This window comes from Lonchura striata, chromosome 2, assembly GCF_050655825.1.
Source record: "Lonchura striata isolate lonStrDom1 chromosome 2, ASM5065582v1, whole genome shotgun sequence".
In the NCBI taxonomy this organism is placed as follows: domain Eukaryota; kingdom Metazoa; phylum Chordata; class Aves; order Passeriformes; family Estrildidae; genus Lonchura; species Lonchura striata.
In genome coordinates, this window is record NC_140704.1 from 21539165 (window position 1) to 21562656 (window position 23492).

The 23492-nt window shown below is 41.7% G+C and overlaps 1 protein-coding gene and 1 long non-coding RNA gene across 4 annotated transcripts in view; one reads left to right on the forward strand and one right to left on the reverse strand.

The window, feature by feature from the left end:
- Positions 1-10500, reverse strand: part of LOC146768143 (uncharacterized) — a 38346-nt gene extending 27846 nt beyond the window's left edge. Inside the window, exon 1 of one of the 2 annotated variants that reach the window (XR_014951142.1) lies at positions 2906-10500. This is a non-coding gene — a long non-coding RNA (uncharacterized LOC146768143). Of the gene's footprint in view, positions 1-2619 lie in introns of both variants that reach the window. The other variant, XR_014951141.1, reaches the window with a different exon arrangement.
- Positions 1961-23492, forward strand: part of NMT2 (N-myristoyltransferase 2) — a 35386-nt gene continuing 13854 nt past the window's right edge. Inside the window, exons 1-8 of one of the 2 annotated variants that reach the window (XM_021551669.4) lie at positions 1961-2238; positions 10498-10633; positions 15563-15707; positions 20423-20541; positions 20638-20729; positions 20835-20951; positions 21507-21677; positions 22846-22954. In XM_021551669.4, the coding sequence (XP_021407344.1) occupies positions 2129-2238; positions 10498-10633; positions 15563-15707; positions 20423-20541; positions 20638-20729; positions 20835-20951; positions 21507-21677; positions 22846-22954 (999 nt within the window). In that variant the 5' untranslated portion in view covers positions 1961-2128. The remainder of the gene's footprint in view (positions 2239-10497; positions 10634-15562; positions 15708-20422; positions 20542-20637; positions 20730-20834; positions 20952-21506; positions 21678-22845; positions 22955-23492) is intronic. The other variant, XM_021551670.3, reaches the window with a different exon arrangement.

The following is a 23492-nucleotide window of genomic DNA, read 5'->3' on the forward strand; positions in this document are numbered from 1 at the left end:
CGAACCCGGAGAATAATCTCAGGATGCCTGCTACAAAGTACAGAACAGCAGCCATTCTGCAGCTATAGTCCCCCTTCTAGGGAGAAAGCCGAGCAGGGTAGCTTGCTGGGAGACATTCACATTGCCTCTTTAACTGACAATCTGAGATGTAAGAAGAGTCAGGATCCAGGCCTCTTCTACTCCATTTGTCTCAATGAAGTGAGAAAAATTGTGGCAAAGGAAAGAAGACAGTGAAATCTACAGCTTCTCCAACACAGTGATTCAATACAGCTGTTTAGTCATCGACCTACTGTTCTTCACTTCCTCTTACACATTATTATGAGGGGGGGAATAATAATTCATAATCACTGGATTAACTTCTCTCCAGGCTACAGGACAACTTTACAATTGCTTTTTGTTATTGGAAACTATTGGGTATTGTGCCTTTGTTTTGAGATTTCCTTTCCCTCCTATGCATTACAACTGAATGAAGGTTTACTCCTAGAGGTCGTTTCAAAGTGGAGTGACATGATAGAAACATTTTCCTTCTAAACTACAGCGATGGGCTTGACACTGGGAGGTCATACTTGGCCAAGTGTAAATTACAGATTCCATTTTATGCATTTGAATCACAAGTTCTTGTGGCAACTCACAAGTTGTAAAGGACCAAGTGACGTGGGACGAAGGGCAGCCCCAAGCTAGTGTTCAGTACACAGAGGATCAGAGTTTGACAGCTGGAAGGACATATAGCTTTCTTCTGTTTGGCCAGCAAGATCTTTTACTTGATATGTCACATGCAATACATGACAGAGCAGAGTATGATGCCACCTCAAATCAAAAATGGAAAAAAGTAATCCAGATCAAACTTAAATAGGGCAGAAGTAATAGCTTCCTCACATAAAATTGCTTTCACAGGTGCAAAGGTAAGGAAAAATGAACCCTATTCTTACATTTTAATGTGGTGTTTGGCAGCACTGCTGGACCCAAGCACTCAGAAATTCTGGATCTCATTCAGAAAGCTTGATATGACCCTGGAAATCCTGACAGTTCAAATACTTAACACAAGTTCCTCTTTATTTGTTTTCCTGGGTATAAATCATTACCATTCAATTCCAGGTTTTCTAGCATGGAGCTTGTAGAACAACAAAAGGCTCTGGGAAAACAGAAAGTGCTGAGTGCCCACCAGCCACAGTGCAGGGATTGCCCTGGTGGCCTCAGCAGCCTCCACCACCTGCAAATTTTGTTCATAGAGCTTCATATTGAGCCCTGGAGCTTCCTCTGGGAGTCAGCTAGGAAAAAATTTAACACAGGGATGGCAAAGCCCATTTATGCATCTGGACCTATGCTCATACATGCATCTGAGGTGGCTCAAAGCATCTCTGAATTGTAGACAAAGGTTAATTTTGTGCAGCCATGACAGAACCTTGACTGCCTCTGTTATGGACAACTGAGGAGAGACAGAACCTGGAAGGCAGAATGGGAAAAGATCCTGAAAGCTGAGATTTATGGTGGGGTGATGGGTCCCCTAGACACTGCTCTGATTTTGGTGACTGACATTAGTGGGAGCAGCAAGGCAGAGCTAGATCTGAAGTAATTTATTTGCTTTTCTCTCTTCCTTTCTTCCAATTTGTTGCCATAAGCAACTGGGTATTTTGTCTACATCTAGCAGCACACCTAGAGTCACTACTAAAGCTCTAAGGAGACCCATGAAATTAACCCGGCTGTCCGAGTGTTCACGGTGTGAGACGGAAACCGGGGAAGCCGACAGAACGCGCGAGGATGCTGCCGAGGCCCGGCGCGGCCCGAGGGGCTCCGCGGACGGACACGCCGGGGCTGCGCTCGGGTCTCCCGCGGCCGTGGGGGCAGCGCCCAGGGACGGGACCCCGAGGCCGTAGCGGCCCGGCGAAGCAGCGTGGCGGTCGGCATGAGGGGCGCGGCGGGGCCGGGCCGGGGCGCGGGGAGCTCGCACGGCCCCGCCCGGCCCGCGGCCGGCGGAGCGGCCGGGCAGCCGCGGCGGCCGCCGCCTCCTCGCTCCCGGTTTGGCGCGGGGAAGGACCGCAGCTAGAGGGAGCTGCTCCGGCCGCGTCTGCCCGTGCGCCCCGGTTCTTTCACAGGCTCCCCCGCCCCTTCCCTCCCTCCTTCCCCCGTGATGGCGGAGGACAGCGAGTCCGCGGCCAGCCAGCAGAGCCTGGAGCTGGATGACCAGGACACCTGCGGCATAGACGGCGACAATGAGGAGGAGACCGAGCACGCCAAGGGGTAGGGGCGCGCTTGGGGAGCGCGCACGGCTCGGGGAGGCGGCTCCGTGTCCTCCCCCGCGGCAGAGGCCGGGCTGGAGGTGCCCGGGCCGGGCTGCCCCGCTGCCCGGCGCGGAGCCTCGGCGGGGCGGGTGTGGCGGGCGCTCCTGCCCGCTGCGGGCGGCCTGTGCGCCCCGGCCCGCCCCGGCCCGGCCCGGCCCGGCCCGGCCCGGCTCCTCCGCGGCGCCTGCGCCGGGCGGGGAGCGGCCCCAGCCCGGCCGCCTCCCGCAGCGTGCGGGCGGGGAGCGGCCCCAGCCCGGCCCGAGCCCCGCGCCCTTCTGCAGTGAGGGGAGAGGGGAGCCGGGCCCGGCCGAGCTGAGGGGGCGGCGGCGCTGGCACTTACCCGCCGGACACCGGCCTTGAAATTGTGCCGTGTGAGCGACGGTAAATCCTGCCTTCTTGTTGGCGCTTTTAGGGCTTGGGGCGTTTCTGCGTATTTTTGGCCGTCAGGAAGTCTCCTGTAGGAGATGCCCCCGTGTCCCCCCGGTGGTTCCGGCTGAGCGGCTCCCGCGGCCGTCCCGCGATCATCCGCACCCACATCTACACCCACACCCACCGCCCGCTCCCTGGGCCGGGGTCCGCTCCGGGCACCGTCTGTGCCGGCCTGTCCTGCAGGCGCTCCTCCTCACCCATTGTCCTCCGAGAGTTGTTACCTCCCGATCCACGCGCCGTGGGGGGCAGAGCGTGTGTTTTAGCACGGCAGTAGCCGGGGCTGACGCTGTTGTCTGGTTGTAGTTCCTTCTCCACTAATCTTGCGTCTCAGATCTCCCACGCTTAGGATCAGGCGGCGTTTCCAGTTGCCTGGGGCTGATAGAGCTGCGGCCCCTGCCCCCCTGCCGCTGTTGGGCTGGCTGCAGTGTGGCTCCGTCCGGGCACGAGGTGCCAAGGTTCTGCCTTGCTCTGCAGCCTTTTGGGGCAGGGGAGTGGGAGGAATGTGTTTCAAAAGTCGGCTTAATTTAATTTTTTTTTTATTTTTTGACGGGTTAGAAACGTGATTGCAGAGAAGGCGCTTTGTTGTCGCAGCCAGGAGTGACTGGAGTAACCTAAAATAGAACTAGGTTAATCTATACAGTGCTACACAGATATCTTCCTCGTGAATTTGTGATTGATCTGCTTGAGAGCTTTTCTATAGGTGATTGGTGTTTGAGGATGTACTCTGTTGTCTTCTAAGATTTGGTTGACAACAATCTTAAACGTGGCAAGAAAAATCTAAGGGACTTTGGAGGGCTGCTTGTCTAGAAGGCAGGAAGGGGGGAAACTTTGATGCTTGCTGCTCTGTCATTGAGCTAATGGCATGCACACTAAAATAATTTTGTTAGAAATAATTACAGTAATATAAATCTGGGATATTAAAAGGGACAAAAGGTGTTTGGTTATCTTGGGGCTTTTGTAACATTTGCTTCAATTAATATGTCACAGTTGGCGATTCCCAAATATGTGAAAGTAAAAGTCCTAAGAGCAGAGAGTTGTTATTTATTGTGCTTCATAGGAACTCACCTGGCATCCTAGTTGGGATTGTTTGCTAGCCAGGTAATGATTCAGGTAGTGCCTGTCCAGAATTCATGTGGATTGTATTCCTACTGAAGTTTCCTCTCCTGTCTGTCTGTGTGGGTGCCTGGGCTGTAGCTGCCCTCTGCAGCAGAGCTCTGTGTGTGGCTGTGCTTGGGCTGCTGTGACAGCGAGTGCAGTGCGTAAGGAGCAATCAGGAAACAAAGAATTGCACTTCAGTGTGTTCTGAGTCACAACTTGCTGCTCTACTCCAGCACGGGTCTCGCTGCTCTCTGAGGGACACCAGCTGTAGCCTGTATGGTCTTCCACCCAAAACTTGTTTCTCTTGAATATCCCAGATCTATTTTAATGAGTATTTTTTAATAAGTGTAGTTGAATTAGTGGTAGATCATTCCAGTAGAAAAAGCCTCTTAACTATTGGTGTCTGCTGCATGAAGTCTTATATTGACTCTTGAATTACTTTATTTTCCTGTAATCTTTGAAAAATCTTGTTTGCTACTTTTTGTCTGCAGGCTAAAATACTCAAAACAAATTCCAGCAAATGAAAGAAAAAAATCTCACAGCAGAGTATGCAAGATCTACTCTTGATCTGAGAGATTAATCCATAGTAATAGGAGCCTAATTAATTATTTCCTGTTTTCTCTCTGTCATTGTGTATTAATTCTTGAAGTAACTTTAAAGTTTGCTTCAAGGTTTTATATTAGGTTTTATATACTTAAGCAATTTATGAGCAGTCCAACTACTTGAGACCATGACTTTGTCAACTGACTCGCTAAATTCTGCATGGTCTCTATTAGTGCTGATCAATATTTAACCATATTCTATTTTAGCCTGCACTTTTTAGAAGGAGGCAGAATATTGTGTGTCAGTCTCTATTGGATCGCCATCTAAATTATTTTCAAGATGCTCCTTGACATTTGAAAATAGGTCCTTAGAATGTTGCCCACAGGAAAATGAGATTTTTAGATATATACGACTTTTTTGGTTGGTTTTTAATTTGAAAGGGGTTTTGTGCTTGAGCACTGAAAGAGTGCAGCAGAAAATAACCATTTTATAGCTCTTAACTGTGAAAATGTCTTTGTCCTCTGATTCTGCTCCTGTTTTTTAGAGGCAGGATTATGTATGTTGTGTGACTCATTGCTATTTTCCTGTTCTGTAGTTTGCTCCTGCTAGACGCATTATGCTGTATTTGTTCTTTGTTGTAATAAAGTGTGCTTTAGAAAATATCTTTGTTAGTGTGGATGTAGAAAAAAAATCTGTTTGTTGCACCTGGATCCACCCTGCTAAGTCCAGCCTTATAAGGTCTCTCACATTCTAAATAGCTCCTTATGCTCATTGCCAAAAGGGCCTTGGGCATAAAACGTTTAGTCAACAGATGAGAAAAAGGTGTGACCTTTAAACAACTCCCCCAGACCTCACAAATTATTTGCTTTGAATGTTTTAGTAGTATACCCCTATGATTATTGTTTAAAAAAGGCCAACTTTGTAATGAATAGTACTTCTGAAAAAGAAGCAAATATTTTTAATGCAGTGGAAGCAGTGCTTGGTTTTAGCAGGTGAGTTCTACATCTCGGGGTACAGACTACAGACTTGAAGGGTGAGGCAGAGGAAACGTGCAGATCTGAGGAATACTCTTGGTTTCGGGTTTAAGGTACTGCTGCTAGGTTTTCATGCTAAAAACTTTGCATTCTCAAGTGTTGAAATTTATACAAATGCAATCTTCATGCAGAGATTCTTTGTAATGACAGTTTGTTAGTAAGTGGAATTTGAAGGGCATAGACCCTTCTAGTCAAGACCTTTCTATATTGTCTTGAAGCGGTGGTAGTTTTTCACAGCAAAGAGAAAGCCCTTTGCATCTAAACCTCCATTTTCTTTATGAACCAATGACGGCCCTAGTATAAATAATACTGCTTTAAAATGTTTTGAAGTCTTGCCCATATACCTGAGACCTGATTTTTGTGATCAGAAGATCTCTATAACATCTTCAGAAATGCAGCTTTGCAACCTCACTTACAGAGAGAGAAGTACTGTGAAGACAACCTCACACAGGCCTTTGCAGTTTAAAAATAAACACCTGAAGTACATGTTTGGTTTTAAATTTGAGAAATTGCTAACTTAAGATAACCAATCCATGTAACATAAAACAGATGTTGATATTACAAAAGGCTTTTTCTGCTAAAGTAGAATTTAGTGTTCAAAAAGGAAATTAAAATATAGTGACAATTAGTCAGTGAGAAAGATAATCTCAAACCAAGGGAACCAAAACAGTTTGACCACCTGAACAGGTTAATTGTCATGCTTCTCTGGATTTTTCCATCTTGGCTTTTCATAGATTTGCTTTGAGCCTCATAAAGTTTCTCCACCCTTGCCGCACTTCTCCCCAAATGCACTAAGTATTCCCATTTTTCAGTTTTAAAAAAACCAATCCAACCAAAATACCACCACATACAGGGAGAAGCAAAAGTATTTTTTTCCCACATCTATGCAAAACACCAGATGTGTGTACATAAGTGGAAAGGTATGTGGGTGGGATCATGGGCTTGCATTTGTGACTTGCAGGCAGAATCATAAAACTGTAGGTCTAAGTGACTATCTCAGAGTCCTATCCAAAGCTGTTTCTGGGGCAAGGTTAAGTCATTTTGGAGGAAAATAAGGTCTTTTGACCCTTCTTCTGGCTCAACTGAATTTTGATTTGCATGTCACTTTTATGCTGGGCTCACCTTTTTCTTATTCATCAGACTGACAAAATTGTCATTGTGGGTGCAGTTAAAAATACCTTAGACTGTGCCTGTACTTTATAGCTTAACCTCAGTGTATAGACTTGTCCTCCTATCATTGAAGTTCTCCTGGTATAAGTGCGTCTCCACTAGACTGACATAGTCAAAATCTTCCAGAAGTCTTAACATTGAATGGTTTTCTTTGTATAATCTGTTGTGGTCTGTGTGGCAGGCTGGACTGGGGCAGATGTGTTGATCTGATGCGTGAAAAGTCATGTTTCCTGACCTGCCAGCTTGACATGGCAACACCCTCGGATCTGTATTGTTTTTCTGCTTTCCACATAGCACCTGAGCTCAAAGTTGTGTCACTTTACAGGTGCAGGGTAGTTTGGAAAAAGAGATTTCACGCTTAAAGTCAATTTGCATAAAAATGGGAAACTTTTTTCCTCCCAGCTTCTAAGTGTGAGATATGATTCAATGTGTCATCTTATATCTGACCTGACAGAGGAGAATTCAGATATTAGTCAGCATACAAGAATGCCAGAGAAAAGCTTTTAATAGGAGCCTTTGGTTTCAACCTTATAACCTTTGCATATCCATTGTGCTGTCAAGTCTAGCATAGTTACTACAAGTTGAGCAACCAAGTTCTCACTCCCAGTTTTAGAGCCTTTTAGTTCTTCCCAAGGCAGAGCATGAGAAGGACAACAAATCTCAGGAGATGTTTTGGTTTTGCTTCTACCCTCATTTGCTTGGTATCTCTGGTTGTAACTTGTGTTGGACAAACCTGTTTACTGAGTACGTAGAAGTTTCTGTGTGCTGCCAGCTGCCAAATATCTGGGCTGCAGGTGTGCCTAAATAGTAGGATGAGTAGAACTCTATTTAAATCCTCTTTTACATTGTGTGGACTGTAACAGTGAAAAATAAACTGACCCAAGCAGGAGATTGTGCATAAGTAACTGCTTGAAATGATCCCTGGATAACCTGTCAGACAAAGATATCAAAATTTATTTTGCAACAGACAGTGTGAAAAATTTAAACCCAAAGATCATAAACCAAGGACTGGGATTTTGGAACATTAAAATAAACCCCTAAAATCTAGTAGTACAGTATAAAACACCACATATATTTTACTATATGTGGCATTTTACTTATGTATTCCTTCTTTCCCAGCTGAAGAATATACATTTCTATATAAAAAAGATCCTAACTTGGTCAAAGAACAAGCTGTGATTGTCCTGGTAAAAGTATGGTTTGACTGGGGATAACATTAGAAGAGTTTGGCAAAGCTGATTTTTCTCCACAGCTGCCAAGCTTTTTTTTTTAGTTCAATTGTTCATTATTTCACCAAACTAAATAAAACATTGGCCCTCAGGTAATCCTAGTGAGCAAAATTCCCCTGTGGTGTATGTGACGCCAGATCCTCCTGAAACACAAGAAGACAGTGAGCTGCACTGGTGCAGTTCGGAGCTCGGTGCCTGCTGAGGGTGTCTGTTCAAGAACAGTGTTTGCTGAAACTCTGAATAGCCTGGTGTTCAGCACACAAATCCTTGGGAGCCAGCTCAGGGACACAGGCATCATTTGTTTGCTATATGTGAGGTGCTACAGGGAAAGACAAGTTGATGGACAGTTGCAGAAAGTAAAAAAATACTTCCTTAAATGAATCTCAGCAAAGGTGAAATGACTCCCCTAGTATTTTTATCTCACTTTTGCCAGTGAAGGTAGTGAAGTCCTAGGTCTTGTACACATGTATGAGGTTTTGCTGTTTTGTATTTATAACCACTTGACAGTCTTTTGGGTCTGTTTTGCATTTAAATTCTGTACAAAATATCAGCTTGGTATACAGGCCTTCAGATAGATTTAAATTTTACTCTTTTAAATGAGTCGATACTGTGCTGCCCAGGTGGCCAAGGAAGCCAATGGTATCGAATGGGCCAGCAGGACCAGAAGAGTGATCATGCACCCTTGTTCTTGGGCTGGTGAAACCACACCTTGAATCAGTGTTGAGCCCTTCACTGGCCTCAAAACTAGAGCTGGAGCATGTTCAGAGAAGGGCAGCAAAGCTGGTGAAGGGGCTGAAGAATAAGTCCAGTGAGGAGTGTCTGAGGGAAGTGGGGTTGTTTAACTTGGAGAAAAGGAGGTTCAGGGAGGATCTTTACTACTCTCTACAACTACCTGAAAGGAGGGTTTAGCCAAGTGGGGGTTGGCCTCTTCTCCCAGGTAACAAATTACTGGACAAGAGAAAATGGCTTCAACTTGCATTGGGGGAGATTTAGATGGCATGTGATGAAAAATCTCTTCACTGAAGGGGTTGTTGAGTATTGATGAAGGCTCCCTGGAGAAGTGACTGAGGCACTGTCCTTGGGGGTTTTGCAAACATGTGTAGATGTGTCACTGAGGGATATAGTTTAGTAATGGACTTGGGTTAATGCTGGGCTCAATGATCTTAAAGGTGTTTTCCAACCTAAGTGCTGTGATTCAATAAAATTGTGATTCATTGTGGGTCGTGTAGGTGGTCTGGCAGTATGCTTATTCTGCAACAAAAGATTTTCTCCCTGCATCACTTACACAAGTCCATCTTCTGTTTCTGCAGCCTTCTAGTAAATGCTTCAAACTGTCTCTTACCTGTCCAGTGTGTTTGGTCTGCTCTGCTGTTGTCCATTGAGTAGCAACTTGGTCCTGTCCTAGAGGCTACAGCATTTACCATGCTTTCTTTCTGGGAGCATAATCCAGTGTAACCTTGAAAGTTTCACTACAGACAATTCTAAAGTACACTAATGATCTCACAAAAATCAGTCTTTGCTTAGTTGCATTGTTTGGTTAATTGCAGGCTTTGGGCCTCCCAACTAGAGGGAGGGTGTCTTCTTGACAACATCGGCTCAGACAAGGCATAGATGCTAAGACTGGTCATCATAATCTTGAAAGTGAGCATGTTACAGTAAATAATATGTCCTTGCAAATACGTTGATCTCAGTAACTTTAGATATGTTCTTCTGAGTTTTCTTTCTTTTTGTTTGTCAGTATGATACCTGGGGTTTTTCCCCCTGCAGGATTGAAAGAAACAATTGTTTGTTGCATTGACTTTTTCTTTTTCAGTGAAAAACATCGAAGCCCCCCAGTCTGTCTTCAGTTCCATCATATGCATATGGTTTTGCTGAGAGATTAGCCTCTTGAAGACAATTTAGTGTTGACTCATTGCCTCTGTATTTTCATTCTGTCTGAGAGTTGCCAACACATCCCACACTTCACAAATTCTGATCTAATCTTGATTCTATATCTTGATTACTTGTTAAATAAAAATCTCCTTTAAGAATAACTCATGTTATCAATAGTAAAAATATATCAGAATCCTCAAGTGCAATTTTTATTTTGTTACTGGGACATTTTAATTAAAGCTGACCCCATTGTGCTTATTGTTTTAAAGCACAAATATTTGTTTAGTTTTATGTTGTCTCTTACTGGGATTTCAGCAAGATTTTCATTGCAGCCTAAGTTAGGAACAACATTTCCTGAAAACAGAATGTTTTATCTGGATTCTTCTCAAATTCAGATGTGTGTTACAGTTGAGCATGAAGGAGAAAAAGTGTTGGGGCACTAATAATTACTAAGTTTCCAAGGAGGTTACTTCCCTCAGTTCCTACACTTTCTTGTGTTACTCCAAACTGTTGAATTAGGTCATTTTGTTTTTGTGCTGGGTAATAGTCTGGAGAAGAGTACTGGTTTCTATGTAGTATCGCAATTTGACATGAATATGTCAAAATGCCTGGTTGTGCTGGTGTCAGAGCATAAAACAAATGAGACAGCGATTGCAGGAAGTTTTGCATCAATGCTCTCAGTTCCCCCCTTCCTTACTTTCTTTCCACTGCCTTTTCTTTACATTCAAACCACTATTGGATTTTTCATATCAAAATGCTGGATTTTCCATATTTAACTTTTTTTAAATTTGAGGCTCAGTGGTACTGATTTTTCTTATTGCACATTCTCTGAATCTCTGGCAGAAGTCCTGGAGGGGATTTGGGAGCGAAGAAGAAGAAAAAGAAGCAGAAGAGAAAAAAGGAGAAACCAAATTCTGGAGGCACCAAATCAGATTCTGCATCTGACTCCCAGGAGATTAAAATTCAGCAACCTTCAAAAGTGAGAGCCTGGTTCTGTTTTAATTTGTGCGTGCTTTCTAATTTAATTTTAATTTGCATGTCACTTATTATAAAAGTGAGTTGGTAGTTCTGTCTTAGTGTGTGAAAATCAAGCAAATGGTTCCTGTCCTGAACAGAGAGAAGCAAGCCAGGACCTGGTGTTTTCAGAGCTGCTGTCACCACCATAGTGGTGTGCTGTGAGAAAGACAGAGGAGTTTTGTCTTTCTCTTTGAACAGCTAGAGCTTGAGCTAGTGACAGCCTTATTGCATAGAATCATAATCTGCGATGGTAATGCTTTTAAATTGATCTTTTATTTGATGAATTGCCTTTCATTTTTAGCCACCATCTAACTTGGCTTAGTGCAGTTTTGGTCACTCTTTTAGCAGCAGGAGGGAAGGTGGGCCTGCTGTGCTAGCCAGAGTCTCTAGGGCAAGCAAGCAGCATGTATTTGTACATAAAATGCAGTAATCTCAAACATGGAGATAAAGGCTGAAGAAAAATTTTGCTGTTAGAAAGGCCTCCACTATAATTAAGAATGCAAAATTACTTGAGGGAATGTACAGTCCTTGTGGATTTTCTGATAAAATAGCATTGTCTGTGTGTGCCTTCATCTGTCATGTTCTGAATGAGCAATGAATAACATGATGTGGTGCCTTTTTAACATACAGCTTTTATCCCAAGGGAAATCTGAGTCCAAGAACTAAAGTTTGTAAAACTGAGAAAGTTTATGGACTGTTGAGCATATTGAGGTAGTTATATTTGCTTTATATTTGCTTTATTGTGGAGAATTTTACACCATTGTACCATCAGGAATCTTTGTTCTGTAAGATTTGTCAAGTACATTGGGGTTACCAACTAATTTTAGGGGAAAAAGATTGTGTTCCGGCTCATCAGTATATTGATAGATTTTTGTGTTGTCCCTTTAGATCTTTTCTGTGTTACCCTGATTGCTCTGGCCAAATTACATGGGCACATTTGGCACAGGGGACACTTAATAATATGTAGAGAGGTCTTAAGTACTTTGCCACATGTTTTGATGCTGTCTTTCTGTAAAACATGTCATAAACTGCTAATACAGGAAGATTATTGGCAAGTGATGCACAAGTAACTTCACATTCTTAAAACTGGTGTGAGAAATTTTCGTGTTAACATAAAGTCATAGTTAATTGCTATCCTGTGAGTTCCTTGATTTTCTGCTGACCAAGGTTATTGTTCCATGTGTTGCCTCTAATTGCATTAAAAGAAAGCTGTTTCATGGTTTTTTTTTCCTTTTGTGTGCAGAATGTTAGTCCTGCACCTTGCAGTATTGCACGCCATTTCTCTGATGTGATGTGATATGCAAATGTGGAAGCCTATCCTTGTTCCAAGTTGTGTACTTAGAGTGGCACTGTTCATGATTATTTTACTGACACAAGTTTAGTCAGTTCGTTAGCAATCTTACAAAATTTTCTGTTTTATTGGCATAAATAAAAAGTTCTTATATAAGTCTTTCTTTCAAGCCCTAGGCAGCTAAACCGCTTTACTCTTATGGCTTTCGCTTTTCTCCAGGCACAAATGCATCAACATTGCCTGGGGTGTTATTTTGCCTTCTCTGCTGTGTTGCAGGTCTGTCTTAGACAACTAGTCTGTTAATAATTTTTTGAAAGCATCTTAGACTGCTGATCTGGAACAGTGTGGAAAAGTATAATTATTTTGTCTGCTGCCCAAGTAATACTTAGATTTTGTATTCTTGTGCTGTATGAAATTTATTACGGAAAACAGGCATTTAGTGTTTGCTTGCTCTTAGTTGAAAAGAGTATATTTTAGAGGAGAATGATGTACACCTTACCTCTAAGAGAAGATATGCAAGATCATCAGGTAGAACTCAGTGGAGCTCCTGAACTCACTGAAAAGGATTTTGAAAAAGCATTTTGAGGTCACATGAGTTTGTAAACAGATCTGTCAGTCTGGAGATAAGTAAAGCAGAACAGTGAGTCTCCTTGGCTTCTGCCTTCCTTGTATGTGATGGTAGTGATAGTAGACCTTTTGAACACTGGTGTGAGTGCAATCATAGCAGTAAATGTAAGCATTGTATGCTTACAGTGACCTTGAGGATGCTGCCCATCTCACAAGACTTCCATCTGTCCCTATTACAGGTTCCAGTGATATAAGTTGTCCACACTGACACAAAGAAAGCTTACCATATATCTGCAATCTCGTCAGTCATTATTCTAGTCACTGGTGGCGTACGTAACCTAGTCACAGAATGATAGATGGGAAGGGACATCTGAAGGTTCTTTGACCAACCTGCTGCTTAGAGCAGGTCCAGCTAGATCAGGTTGCTTGGTCTACAAGGACAGAGACTCCATGATCTTTGTGGGTAACTTATTCCACTGTTTGACTATGGTTTTTGGTTTAAAAAAAGTAATTCCTTATATCTAAATGGATTTTGCTGGTTTGCAACTTGTCTCCTTTGTTTCTTGTCTTATCACTGTGTTCCTCTGAAAAGATTTGGCTCAGCTTTCTTTATAACCTCCCATCAGGCAGTAATAAGATTTCTCCTACTCCCTCAGCCTTCTCTTTTTAAGGCTGAACAAACCAAGGTCTCTCATCCTCTTTTCCTTGTGTGTGGTGTGCATCAGCTCCCATTTATCTCGGTGCCCTGCAGAGAACTTGCAACACTCTGTCAATGTTCTCCTTGTAATGGAGAACCCCAGACTGTAAGGTGTGACCTCAGGGGTGCCAGGGAAGATTTCCTGGCCAGTCTTTCTGGTACAGCCTAGTATGCAGATGTCTGTTGCTGGCCAGCAATGTGCTGGCTCATGTCCAGCCCTCTGCCCACTTGGACCTCCAGGTTGTTTTCTGCAAGCTGCTTCCTAGCCAGTCCATGTTGTCCTCTGCCTTTGCATGGGCTTTTTCTATCCCAGAGGGAGGACTTTGCCTTTGTCAAACTTGATTAAGTTTCTTTTTCCAGCTTGTCAAAGTAGCTTTGAATAGCTGCTCTGTGGTTCAGCATATCAACAATTCTAGAAATTCTTCTTCTAGGTATCATCTGTGCACTTGCAGAGAAAGTACTTTTTGTCAAGTCCAGATCATTAAACAATATTGACTCCTGAGTCCTCTCCCTTGCATTCTTGAAAGCAGGTGTGATATTTCCCTTTATCCATTTACAGGAAACTTCCACCAATTGCTATTTTAAACGTAACAGATGTTAGCTGCACTAGCATCAGCCAGCTCCCTTAGCATCCTTACATGCATTTGGTCTGTTTTCAGGGACCTAAGCATGATGAGTTTGCTCAGCAGTCTCCTAAGTTTCTCTCAGACAGCTGCAGTGCACAGGGTCTCCAAAGGCTTGAGGTCATCAACAAAACTGAGGCAAAACCATCATTTTATACCTCAGCCCCATTGCGCAACAGGGCTATCTTATGCTGTGAACAGATATTTGCCCTAAACTGAAATTAAACAAAAGAGCTAGTTTTTGTTTTTCAAATTCATGTGAAGTTCTGTGTAGGTTTTTCTTGCTTTCTGTTGAAAGAAAACAAAAAGTATTGAAAGTAAACTTCTTAGGCCGATCTCTGAGTGTTTTGAAATGAAAGGGATTACTCCTGATGTCCCTAGCCATGGTCTGTTTAGTACCTGAACATTAATGTCTTACTTACTATTATGTTAGTAAGATCTTTCTTAGGAACTTTTTTTTTTTTTTAAGATTTTCTGATTTTTTAATATAGAAGGCATATTATAGACTTTCAGTAAATACAGAGAATAAATTACAGTGTGTCAGCATTTATGTATGATTTCATGATGTACTGATGAGATTTCAGAATTTATCTAGTGGCATTAGTAATTTATGTCTGTTATCCTGATCTAGAAATAAGGTAGGGTTTTTAGGCTGGAACAGTGTTTTAAAGTGTATAAACATGTTAATTCACAGTTACTCAGTTGACAAATGTTTAAGGCACACTTACAGATGAAATATGCAATACTTAAACATTAGGCATTTTGTTTCATTAACTTAGATAATAAAAGTGTTTATTATAAATAGTAACTGATAGGCTGCTTGAGCTCCAGACACAAAGTTTTGCTCTTCTCATGATTGAGGATACCAGAGGCTGATCACCCAAATTAAGCTTTACCTTCATTATTACGTTCATTTTATGGTGATTTTTCAATGTATGAATCCTAGCAAGAAGGTGAAATATGGAAATAGTAGTCCTTTGCTATTTAGTAAAAAAAAACAAACAAACAAAAAAAACCCAAAAAAAACCAAACAGTCTGGCTTGAAAGCTCTGTGCAGAATTGCTTAAAATTTTCCAGTACATTTAAGACTATTCTTTCAGATGTATTATTGCACTGCAGTCTAGGGAAACCTGAGCACAAGCATGCTGTTGGTATGCCTCAAAACAGGACTTGCCACCAGGAAGATAACAAAACAGATTTAAAAAGAGAGAGGGTAAAATACCTTTAGACTTAGAGGCCTGTTACCATTATTCCGCTGTACTGTCCTTTGCAGGAAAAAAAAAAAAATTATCCCTGCTACATTTACTCAGAGTGATCAAAAAACTCCATGTGTACCAATGGTACCTTTATTGTTAAATACCTAAACTGACCCTTTTTTTTTTTTTTTTTTTTGTGTTTTACTAGGGGAACAGGGAATATGAGGGACATTTTTTTTATTGTGATACAGTATCATGCCTTAATGCTGCTGTATTTGTGTTAAAAATGATGATATTTCTTAGTTAAGTGCAAGTACTGCTGGCAACTATTTTGTTTGCCTGTTGCCCACCTAACTTTTTCCACCCTCTTGTCTACAAACATTGTACCTAAACTAACCATGATGAGAAGAGTACATGTAATAACAGGTAACAGTAAAAGAAATTAACATGTTTGTACAGCTATTCACAAAGTAAATACTCTCAAAACGCTTCCTGTTCTCTTTGTCTATTTGTGCAGAATCCAGCCATTCCAATGCAGAAGCTTCAAGACATCCAGAGAGCAATGGAGCTGCTCTCCGCATGCCAAGGCCCAGCAAAGAATATTGATGAGGCTACCAAACGTAAATACCAGTTTTGGGATACACAACCTGTACCTAAACTTAGTAAGTTTAACTGGATCTTTGTGAAAGATCTGTCTTATGATCACTAAAGACATAATGTGCTAGCTCTGTGGCATGTTCTCTAAAATGAGTGTAGTGTTGGACTGTGTGTGGTAGGGATCCTTAGTCTTTTGTGTAATTTATGTGGAATTCTTGATGTTTTCCAGGGAAGTGGTTGACTTTCCCACAGATAATATGCCAGATACAGTGTTATTAAGTCTCATTCTGATGTCCCCTGTAAAAATGGGAAATGATATTGCAATACATTCTTTTGTATATTTTAGGTCTGAAATATTGAACAATAGAACTTAGAAGTGTTTTTCACTTTAGAAGTAAGAATTCTTACGTGGTGACAAAAAGTAAACTTTAATGTTTTATTAGTAGTATTCTGTTTCTTTGTATTTCCTTGATTTTTTTTTCAGTAAATGGATTTGTTTTCACAGAAATAATAACTCTCCTGCCATAGGTTGCACTGTTTTCATACAGCTTTAAGTGGACAGTGACACTTGTCTGATACACAGACTTTTTATGCTCTTTGTTCATGTTCTCCTCCACAACATACACTACTTTGAAGTCATGCTTTCTCAGATTCTGTTATCTGTTCTTGATTCCAAGTGAGATGATAAGGTAATCTCTCCTTGCCTTTAAATTTATAATGAATTTGACAAGTTATTTTTTATACTGATCTCATCCTTGATAACACAGTTGGTAAATCTTCTTGGGAGAAAGTAGTTGCTGACTGTCTTTGTGTTTTCTGCTTTGCTTTCTGAATCTTCTTTTTCTGCTTTCATTATCTTCAAATTAAGCAGTTACAGCTTTTCAGTCTGAGCATACCTTGGGGGCTGCATAAGTAAAACATTCTCAGCACAGTAGCTGGTGTTGCTTTGTGCTACAGGTTTCTTTCCATTGCGCTGGAGACTAGTATAGAATAAGCAGAAATAAGGTAGTGTCAAAAGCACAGGCGCACTCTGCTCACAGGCAGCTTTTCACATTAATCCACAGCTATAGGTTAATCTGCAGCAATCTCATTTTTTCCTGACTTTTCTTGCATAGAGAAGTCCAGGGCAGAGTCCCTGGGATACAGTATTTTCCTCTGGATTGGATTGAATTGAATTGACCTGCCATGGCTTTTCTCTGTGCAAACTCTATCCAAATAACTGCATAAAGTAATGGTAGTAATTGTCACCAGCAATCCAGCCTAAGTGGAGAAAGACCCTGGCCAAAATAAATTAAAGTGTAAATCAAAAAGTGCTCTGGCCATAATTAAGCTTTTCCAGAGGTAGTTCAGGTGTCTGCAGTAGTGCCAGGAGTTCAGTTTAGGCTAAAAAATGTATCTTAAGCACTTAGATAGAGAGGAGAGTCTGTCACTTGCTAGTCTAAAAAGGCCTATACAGTGGCTAAGAAAATGTTTTGTTAGAGTTGTTCAGGAGAAATAAATTTCATTGAATTTGGTCAGTGAGGTTTTGTCCAACAGTCTCTATGAATTTCTTCTTAATCCCACAGATTTTTTTTTAAGATTTTCTTTATCTGCTGTATGAACAGATTGGGAAGTCATGAGTAGCTGATATGTTTTATGAGTTTAGGTGGAAAAAATAATCTGTGGATTCAAGAAAATGTTGTAGAAAATCTTTGCATTAAACTTACTTAAGAATCCTTTGGCCTTCAAGTTAAAATCATTAGCAATAGGTCCTTTAGTTATGCCAAACCAGCCATTTAGTGCCAGTAATATTTGGGTAGTCGGTACTTTTCAGAGTTTGCTTAAAAATGCTAATAATTACAACCTTCCAAACTGGATGGCAGGCCATAACTATTAGTCAGGATTGTGCATCATGTGGAAAAATTCATACTCAAAGGAACATTTGACTAGTTTGATGATGGCTGACAATATGGTTGTGTTTATGGCTAAGAATCAGGGGGAAGGCCAACAGGGCAGATACTATGGTTTGAGTCAGTTCTAGACCTCCCAGCCAGGATGAAGAGGCAAATGAAATATTCTTTAAACATCTGGCAGAAGTCTTGCAATTGGCAGCCGTTGTTCTCATTCAACCTACGTAGGATTTACTACAATTACAAGAGTGACTTAATTATAGATTCTAGATAACAGCATTCCTGCTATACTCAGCACATGCACACAGGCACAGAGTTGTTTACATGCTACCGTGTTCAAAGGTGCCTGTTAAAAATTCCCCTTGAACCCAGTGACATACTTTGAGTCCCTTGCATTTCTCAGCTGGAAGGGTTGAGCTTTGAGGAGTGGAGGGTGTCAGTGTAGGCCTTTTCCTCAGCAAGTCTGCAGAGCATCACAGACTTGAGGGTTGGCAAGACATCCCTTTCAGAGGGAGGAGCTGATGCAGCCCACTGCGGTCCAGGGCACTGTAAAGGGTCTCACTTAGGACCACTCGTCTTAGAATTGCAAGATAATTTGCTTTAATTATCAGTAAGTTTTCACCATAGTGGTAACCCACATTGGTAACTGCTTTTTGGGAAAAAAAAAAACCAAAAAACCAAACCCAAAACAAAACGAAAAATCCCATCCCGTAACAATGGTAACATTTCACTTGGGCTACAGTTCAGGTAAATGGTGTTCCAAGGCTCTCAGGGAGTACCTGATTATTAGGGAATAATTGATTATCCCTTATTCCCCACCTTTTTCAGGCAAATGATAATCCTGATACAGTCAGTGTCACTCCCACCTTTACTTTGCAGGAGCTCCTGTTAACAGTCAAGGGACATTTCACTGCCCAGCTGGTTTGGTCAAGGCTTACTGGGAGTTCCTGAGATCATAGAGAAGGCCCAAGGATGGATGGAGACATGCACCACCAAAGGGACCGCAGCGATGCCGAGGTTATGCAGGGAGGAACTCAGGAGGTCCAAAGCCCCTTACAGTATAATCTGACTCAAAAGACAATGCTACAAGAAAGACATTGAGGTGCTGGACGGAGTCCAGGGTGTTACTGCCCGGTTGTGGCCACTGGCTAGCATGGTCCCGATGGCTGGAGGGCACAACAGGAGTGGCTGCTCCCAGATTCCTTCCGAGACCTCTAGGGTGGCAGTGCCCACAGGGGTTGGCAGCTCCCTGTGGCTGGCTGTGGCGTGGGAATCACAGCTCCCAAGCAGAAACGAAGGACTGAGGCATAGAAATAGAGAGGGGCCACTTTTGTGAATTCCAAGGTAATTTATTACCTAGGAGGGACAAGTAAGCAGAGGAATGAGGGTGACAGCACATTATAAAGAGGGGAGGGTATGAGGGGTGGAAATAGCTCACATCCAATGGGGAGACATTAGGGGAGGAGAACACAGCTGGGATAATCCAGTGAGGGCAGCACAGGGAGGGAACAGGCTTAACAATCCAATGAGGTGCTGGGGAAGGGGCAACAGGGAACTTTTGGGAACCAAATGGGGGTGGCTACAATGACAGACAGGGGAGGTGGGCAGCACAGCTTGGATTGACAGAACCATTAAGGGTACAAGGGGAGGAACAGGGAAGATTGGTGCTTTGGGGGACAGTCAAACGGCGGGAAAACTTCGGGGTAAACAACCTGGGAGAAACCATTGTGAGGGGAAGAAATAGGGGGTACAAGGAACATACCAACTGAAACTTCCTAACATTAAACACCTCACCCTTAAAACAAAACATTGTAAAATCCTATAAAAATACACACCATCGCATCAAGAAGGGCAACAAACCTGGCAAACGGTCTTGCACACAAGTCTGATGAGGAGTGTCTGAGGGAGCTGGGTTTGTTTAACTTGGAGAAGAGGGGGTCAGGGCAGACCTTATCACTCTGCCACTGCCTGAAACGAGGCTGTGGCCAGGCGGGGGTCAGCCTCTTCTCACAGCTAGCAAGCACTAGGGCAGGGGGAAACTACCTCAAGGGGAGCTGTGCCAGGGGAGATTTAGGTGGGATGTGAGGAAAAATCTGTTCACTGAAGGATGGTTGAGAATTGGGAGAGGCTCCCCAGGCTTCCCTGGGGAGTGGGGTCACCATCCCTGGAGGTATTGAAAAGATATGATGCCTAGGAATGTGGTTTAATAGTGGGCTTGGCAGTGTATGGTTAGTGATTTGACTGATCTTACAGGTCCTTTCCAATCTAAATGATTCTGTGATTTTGTAGGTGCTGCTCCTTAGACGAGGAACAGCTGTGGTTTATTAGTGTATACTGAGGACTGGAGCTGTAAAGAAAGGAAGGAGAAGAAAGCATGCCTTCAAGTAGGATTTTAGGAACACATTTCACATACCACCAGTATCTCATAAATGCTCTGGCTTTGCAATGTCACTGCTCCTGACTAATCCTGTTGAGTTCAGGTCTGTTAAGACAGTGGTAGACAGGATCTGAGCCATAGCTTGTTAGCTGTGAGTACATGTTCTCATGATGAGGCTGTGGATCTCATGGCTGGCTAAAAGCTGTGCGTGTGCTGATAAGTTGTTGTCTCTTGTGTTATGAAATGCAGGGTTATCAGTTGAGATGGAGTGGTTCTGTGCATATCTATAACTATTTTGATGAGACAGTCATTAGTCTGAATGTGATCTATGAAAATGAGAAGTAGTATAAACTAATAATTCTGATTTTTTTCAGCATTTTTTAAAAGCTTCTTGTTCCATTCACATAATCATGAGGAAATACATGATGTGAAATAAATGCAGTTTACAGAACTATCAGGAAAGCTAGCAATGTAATAATTTTTTGGGTTTTTTTTTCTCCTCCTCCCTCAAAAGATGAAGTTATAACTTCACATGGTGCAATTGAACCAGATAAGGACAATGTTCGCCTAGAGCCATACTCTTTGCCACAAGGTTTTATGTGGGACACATTGGATCTTAGCAATGCTGAAGTTGTAAGTAGAACAATTTTTGTATGTATCTAAAATAATTCAAGTTTTTTCTGATTGATATATGGATAAGTGTTTGGATTTTTTTGTGTATGTTTTCAGCTGAAGGAGTTATACACACTATTAAATGAGAATTACGTAGAAGATGATGATAATATGTTTAGGTTTGATTATTCACCTGAATTTCTTCTGTGGTGAGTAGCAAGTTCCACATTCTGTTTTGGCTGGAGTGCAGTGAAGGGTGTTTTTATTACATCTTCTAGGCAGTAATTTGTAATTATTTCTGTCATCAATTCTAGGGCATTGCGTCCTCCAGGCTGGTTACCGCAGTGGCACTGCGGGGTTAGAGTGTCTTCAAACAAAAAACTGGTAGGATTCATAAGTGCCATCCCTGCAAATATTCGTATTTATGACAGGTAAAATGCACCAATACTTTTGTATTTGTTAATAATGGCACAAAACAAACCTTAAAACTGGTATCCAGTGCTATGGAGAAATTAAAAAGGGAGAACAAGGTGAAGAGCACCAGTATTTATTTATTTAAAGTTTTCTTAGTGATAAATGATACATCTAATGCCATACAATTTTCTGACCCTGCTGAAAAGCATTTCTAGTTGACCAGCTGGACTTCTTGGCCAAGTCTTCATACACTGACAAAAATAAAGCATTGTGACTCCACATAGCATTGCTTGGACGCTATACTGCATCTTAAAGTAAAGCAATCAGTTAAGTCTTGCTAGAGCTTTGGTAAAGAAGTATTGCAAACCTCTTAGAGATAGCTTGCATATTGCACAGTTTGTCACTGCAGTCACATAGGCATAGATTAGTGTTCGTTGCAGATGTACTTTGTCACAGGCAAGTTTATTTTACTTCAGATTCTTCTGTCACAGTACAGAAAGCTGTAATTATAAAAATGGAAACATGTAATGTGTAACTCTCTTTAATTTTTTAACTACTTAATGTCTTTTTAGTGTGAAGAAAATGGTAGAAATCAATTTTCTGTGTGTCCATAAGAAACTGAGGTCTAAACGGGTGGCACCTGTATTGATTCGGGAAATAACCAGAAGAGTAAATTTGGAAGGAATTTTTCAGGCTGTTTACACTGCTGGAGTGGTACTTCCCAAACCTGTGGCCACTTGCAGGTAACCTAGGTGATGTTCTTAATATTACTGGTTCCTTTACAGTAATTTTGAAGAAAATTTAATGTAACTGTCTAAACAGTAACAGGATAAAATTCAAAGCTATTAAATGTTGTGGCCTTGTGTAATCTGAAGGCCTGAGTGTTTGTCAGAGTTGGTTTTTTTTTGGTTTTTTTTTTTTTGTGTTGGGGTGTTTTTTTCCCCTTCCCTCCCAGTGCCTCGGATGAAACAGCTTCTCAGACTAAAATTTAATTTGTGGTTTGTTTAGCATACTTTCAATAGACTAACATATGTTTCTGTTGACCTTCTGGTGACAGCCATGCTAGTAATGACAATATTGTATACTTGTGTTTTTCAAGTGGCCTGTGTCCCTGCTGGGACACTTCCCTGTTAACCTGGTTGCTTGCCAGAGATGGCAGAGCATTTCTGGTAATTGTATGATTTGCTTTTTTGAAATACTTTCATCTTTCCTGGAGAAAGAAGGACTTTATTGGCATTTGATAAATACAGGAACACTACCACGTGGGAAGAGTTACAGTCAAATATAATTTCATTTGCTTGGAATGGATTTTATTTCTACTTGGAAAAGTTCAGTTCCTGCACTTTTAGTCCAGCTGTTTAGACTTCTGGAGGACAGAGTACCTTTTGGGTTGAAATTGTTTTGTACCTCTCAGCATCAAAGATCCTATAAATTTCTGTAAGAAATGATGATGGAGGAAATAAAAAGCTATACTGTGTTAGAATAACCAGAGATGTTCTGTTGCACAATGACCTCCCAGGAAAGGGAGAGCTCCTTCAAAAAAAATTCTCAGACATAAGCAGAGGGTGCTGTCTGCACAAGAAAATAAATGTTGCTATGTATGTATGGTGAATTTTTCAGGGCTGTGACAAATGCTAAAATATTTTGCCCTGTGCTTATTCATTCATAAGCAAAAGCATTTGCTTAGGTTGAGAATACTGTGATAGAAGACTTGTTTTAAAACCTATTGCTTGGATATAGCTTTTCCTTAATTTTTTTTTCTTAATCAGCCTTCTTATAGACATAGTAGAGGCTTGCTTAGAAACAAATTTGGAGAGTTGAAAAGAAGGAAGCAGGAAAGCAGAGCAATGGATGCAAGTGACACTGACACTTAAAATACTATTTAAATTCATTATTTGGTTGTATTTCCAGGTATTGGCATCGATCACTAAATCCCAGAAAATTGGTGGAGGTGAAATTTTCACATCTGAGTAGAAACATGACTCTACAAAGAACAATGAAGCTTTACAGACTTCCTGATGTAAGCAGTAATGACTTCTAGAGAATCCCCGCAGTTATTGTGAGGCCCAAAATAACCTTCCATCTGTCTCTGACAGCACAGGCTTTTCTCTGTAAAGGCAGTGCATGCAGGACATTAAAAAAATAATCTCTGGGTGATGGAAAGGACCTTAAGGGCTATACTAAACAGAAGAGACTATTGCTGGAAATCTGGATCTCTATGGAGAAAATACAAATTTTAACCTAAAATCCTTAAACAAAGGAAAAAAAACCCAGAAAGCTTGACTTCACAAATATGTGGGATTGAGTTGAAGATGCATGAGACTATTCTCGGTATGTTTAATCTGATAAGAGATTACTGGTACAGAAAATCAACAGTTTGTGTCATAAAATTCTCAGAGAAGTCCATCAGCAACTTGGCTGAATACAATCGTATTGTTGATTCCACTCTTAATTCACATTGTTTTCTGTACTATCAGAGAGTGTTGTTCTGCATTGAGCAGGCTCAGTAAAAGCCACTTCAGAATGTTGTGCACTGTTAGTTTGCATGGTCTAGTAAA